General features: G+C 42.9%; 1 protein-coding gene across 13 annotated transcripts in view; it reads left to right on the top strand.

Annotated features, from left to right (window-relative positions):
* The window catches only part of Stambpl1 (STAM binding protein like 1), a 48,842-nt gene that overhangs the window by 38,829 nt on the left and 5,398 nt on the right, over positions 1-4,615 (top strand). For 7 of the 13 annotated variants that reach the window (XM_031390121.1, XM_031390120.1, XM_031390123.1 and 4 more), the window contains 3 exons: positions 1,679-2,036; positions 2,935-3,059; positions 4,151-4,288. In XM_031390121.1, coding sequence (XP_031245981.1) covers positions 1,679-2,036; positions 2,935-3,059; positions 4,151-4,288 — 621 coding nt within the window. The other 6 variants (XM_031390133.1, XM_031390128.1, XM_031390129.1 and 3 more) reach the window with 6 other exon arrangements.

The following is a 4,615-nucleotide window of genomic DNA, read 5'->3' on the forward strand; positions in this document are numbered from 1 at the left end:
TAACCGGATAACCGGTGACCCCCAGCCCAGTAACTGAAGCCCCGCCTACCTCTATTCTCCCCAGTAATTGGCTGTAGCCACTTTTATTTAACCAATAGATTTCAATTGGGGAGCAAGGCTTACACAACAAAGGCTGGTTTTCGAGAATTCTCTCTTCTAGTGGCAACCACGTCTTGGGCTACAGAATTTAACATCTGAATACACAGCAGCACCAAACCAAGTCCCAACAGGTTCCTTTGCTTTGCAGGTTGTGGGCTCCACCACGTCTTACTTCACTTCAATCTCTCTACCTCCGCAAAGAGTCCCAGAGCAGGAAGACGTGCTAGCGCGAGGTGTTTTAACTAATCTGTAGAAGGAATATAGGTGGTCCTCCGTTGCAGGGTCTCTCTGGAGGTGCAGATCAGATCAGCTGTGTCGTGTTCTACTTGGGGTAACACCAGTGGCCTCATGTATCCCGTGTGGAAATTTCTGGAAAGACTAACGGCACCCAGTCCTAGGGGAGAGTAACAAACGTACCTGTAAGCTCTGACTGTGGGCAGCACCAAAATCCCATGATGCTAGTTAGAAATGTAGAATACATATCAAATCAGAATTCCTAATGCTAACGAGGCTCAGAGTGATTCGTGCGTGTAAAGCGTTGCTGTAAACTGAGTCCCCTGAACTCTCCCCACCTTACAGTACCTTGCCACTAAGTTTCTTTCAGCGACCTTTGGGGAACTTCCTACCTTTGATATCCCTCTACTCTAATAATGCCCAGGTATTTGTTTAGCACTCTGTGTTGTGATTCTTAATTTTTAACCCAACTTTTGGTTAGTTCTGATAGAAGAAATGTGAAACACTTTTGGGAAACATTTCTCTATGACTCCTTTCCACCATAATGTACCCCCAGAAGAGGCATGCCATAGACAAATACAGAAAGGCTCTAGGAAGCCCCAAGCAAAAGAATATCTTAGTAGAATGGACATGCTCCATTTGACATTTCCTGCACAGCAGCCCAGCCTGGGAGACTGCCGAGTACTCAGAATGTCACTAGTGTGCCTGAGAAGCACATTGCTAACTTCATTTAAGCTCAGCTAGTTTGAGTTTCAAAATCAGTGTCTGGCAAGCAGCTACCTGATTGGGCAGTGCCATTTACGAGATGAGATACTTTGCTCCGAGTGGTCTGAGGGGTCAGGAAGGCAGGACACTGGTACACTGGGGAGTGTAGACAGCAGAGCTGCTGTGCGGTCCGTCCCTGGTGACATGTGATGACCCGAGAAGCGAGAAGCCGTGCTCGTCATCAAATTAAACATTTTTGCTGTAATGTTTATTTTTCTGTTTTACTAAGAATATCTCTGTCTCTGTCTCACTATCTCTGTCTCTATGCCTCTGACTGTCTGTATCTGTCCTTCTGTGCCTCTGACTGTCTGTATCTTTCTGTGCCTCTGTCTGTATGTCCCTCTCCCTCCCCCTCTCCCTCTCTCTCCCCATCTCTGTTTCTTTCTCTGTCTCTGTCTCTGTCTCTCTGTCTCTCTCTGTCTCTCTGTCTCTGTGTTTCTCTCTCTCTCTCTCTCTCTCTCTCTCTCTCTCTCTCTCTCTCTCTCTCTCTCTCTCTCTCTCTCTCTCTCTCTCTCTGCCAGAGGTTTGATGTTTTTGTCTCAGAAAAGTAACATGTTTTTTTTCCTGTCAACCATCTTAGAACAAATATAAAGCCGAAATTCTCAAAAAGTTGGAACATCAAAGACTGATAGAGGCCGAGCGCCAGCGGATAGCCCAGATGCGCCAGCAGCAACTAGAGTCGGAACAGTTTCTGTTTTTTGAAGATCAACTCAAGAAGCAGGAGTTGGCTCGGGGCCAGACTCGAGGTCAGGACTCCTCGATGCTGTCTGAGCAGACTGACGGAAGTGGGCTGTCCTGCTTTTCCACCCAACAGAACAACTCTCTGAGGAACGTATTTGCAGATCATCCTCATAAAAGTGATGGAAGCGATTTCGCTAACTACTCTCCTCCGGTGAACAGGGCCCTAAAGCCAGCGGCCACCCTGAGTGCTGTTCAAAGTAAGTGATGTAGGATGCAGATGAATCTGACCTTTACTAACTATATCTGCCTCTAAAATGCAACCCACATAACTTGCCTGATTGTAGAGCAATTATATTTTGATGCTGAGTAGAGATTTTGAGTGAGGGGTCCAAGCATTTATTTTCCTTCATTGTGTTTTACTCAAGACGTGCATACAGCTTAAAGGGAAACATGGGGAAGAAAAGAAAAAACTGAAAAAATGGTTGCCGAGATACTTCAGTGTTCAACATCAGCCTGAGAGGGTAGGGTCTCAGTCCCATCGACAGTGAAGCTGGGAACAGTAGGGCTTTCCACCAGCACTTAATGGTGTCAAGCACTGCCATATCGGCTCCATGAAGTTTCCCAAATCGAACAGGCAATTCTTTTTCACAGAGACACCTACTGGAGAAATTTGGTATGCAGCCATTGCACATGCTACTTTACTAGCAGTTGTTTCAAAAAAAAAAAAAAGTGCTTTTTTTCTACTGATTGATCACAGAATGATCGAAGGTAACACGTAGCAAACATGATAGTTTTCATCCTGTGTCTTACGACGATGTGTCAGCTGTGGCCTGTGGGTTCTTTGGCATATTTGCTATGTGAACTGAGAAAACACTATATGTAAGAGTTGTTCCAGAGGCCAATTCTGTAATAGTGCTGACTTTCTTATGAAATAATTTGTATGTGAAATGTACATGTCAGCTTTCCCTCCCCCCAATCAGTGTTTACTTTCAAGAGGTTTGGGGGGGTTTTTTTTGTTTGTTTTTGTTTTTTTTAAACTATGGAAAGTGAAACTCCCGATAGTTTCAGTGTTGAAATCTTACTTAATTGCTCACTGAGATTCAAAAGGACAAGATCTGAGACCTGTGTTTAGCTTGTCTCTCCTTTCTGTCTTAGATTTAGTGGTTGAAGGATTGAGGTGCGTAGTTCTATCAAGAGATCTTTGTCATAAATTTCTGCTGCTGGCTGACTCTAACACAGTGAGAGGAATAGAAACCTGTGGGATCCTCTGTGGAAAACTGGTATGACCTTATTTCATCTCTCAATAGGATGCTCTGAGTAGCACTGGCTTTCCTGTGATAGGAAGAGCAGGGTAGATGGGGGGCATTAAATATTATGAAGTTATTATTAACATCCTTAAACTACTGACATTATTCATGGATTCGGCATTCTAAAAAAAAGGGGGGGTCTAAAATTTCAGAAACATGTTAAAACTCTATAAACAAACTATTTAGAAAACAGAATAGAAGGCAAGATGCAAGAAATAGTACTCAATACATTGGAAAGCCCTGAGGCTGCAGAGAGGATGGCGCTTTAGAAGGGCAGGAAGTCCCCAGACCTGGAAGAAAACAGCATCTCACAGCCCAGTGACCTAAAACTCTCTTTACTTCAGGACTCTTTCTTTCCCACACTTACTTATTCCCCAAGGAGAGCAATGTTTCTTTTAACTAAATTCTAAAAGCTATATTATTTTAATTTTGGAAGACACTGGAGACTCTTAGAGGAAAGTCCTAATTCTTTCATAATTACATACAACTAATAAAAACAAGACATCAGCCCCTACAACTCATAGGGACAGCTTTTAGGCTCTTACTCCTGCTTCTCTCCCTTGCCTCTTGCCCCTTGGTTCCCCCTCTCTCCCCATTCCCTTCCCCCCTCTATCCACATGGTCATGACTGTTCCCTACTTCTCTACTCTCTCCTTTCTCTGCCTTTCTTTGCCTCTGCCACCCTCTTAACTCCCCTCCCCATGTCCTAAATAAACTCTATTCTATACTCAAAAAAAAAAAAACCTTTTAGTAATATCATCCATTTGGGAAATTAGTCTGTCTGTCTAAAGAACCCTGGTCTTAAATCATTTGTGAACTATGTATCCATTACCCATTGCTCTCTCTGATACTAATTCTTTTGTACTTTCTACAGCAGCAATGGGATTCAAGACCCAAATAATGGATGTTCAAAACTTTTAGTAGAGTCAGTTTTTCTGCTTGGTTTTGAATTGCGAGTGTGTAGTGAGGGGGCGGCACAAGGGGTGAGGTCTGCTAGCCAATGACTTCCTGCTCAGATGTCTCTTCTGTCAGAGGCTTGTTACTGTTATTTTTGTTCTTTCCTAGACGCACAATGAATTCACCATTACCCATGTGGTTGTACCAAAGCAGTCTGCTGGTCCAGACTATTGCGATGTGGAGAACGTAGAAGAATTATTCAGTGTTCAGGATCAACATGGTCTCCTCACACTGGGATGGATTCATGTATGTTTGGCTCTTTGGGTTTTGGTTTATTTTTGTATGGTGTGTTGTTTTCTTCATACAGAAATTTGGGTGAATTTAAATAATTTCTTGTTTTTATATTTTCCCAGAGGTAGTAAGTATCATGATACCAAAGCAATTTATTCAGTGCCAAGCTGTGCATGAATCCGTCACATTTGGGCTTGGAAGGGGTAGTCTATACTTGTGCTTTTTACTCAAAATTAAGAACAGTAGATCTTCCTCTGATGGGTTCAGATAATCCAATGGATTAGAATTAGCCTTAGCCAAATTCTTAGCTGTGTAATAATCTCCTTTTTTTTTTTTTTTTTT

This window comes from Mastomys coucha, unplaced genomic scaffold, assembly GCF_008632895.1.
Source record: "Mastomys coucha isolate ucsf_1 unplaced genomic scaffold, UCSF_Mcou_1 pScaffold21, whole genome shotgun sequence".
NCBI lineage: Eukaryota > Metazoa > Chordata > Mammalia > Rodentia > Muridae > Mastomys > Mastomys coucha.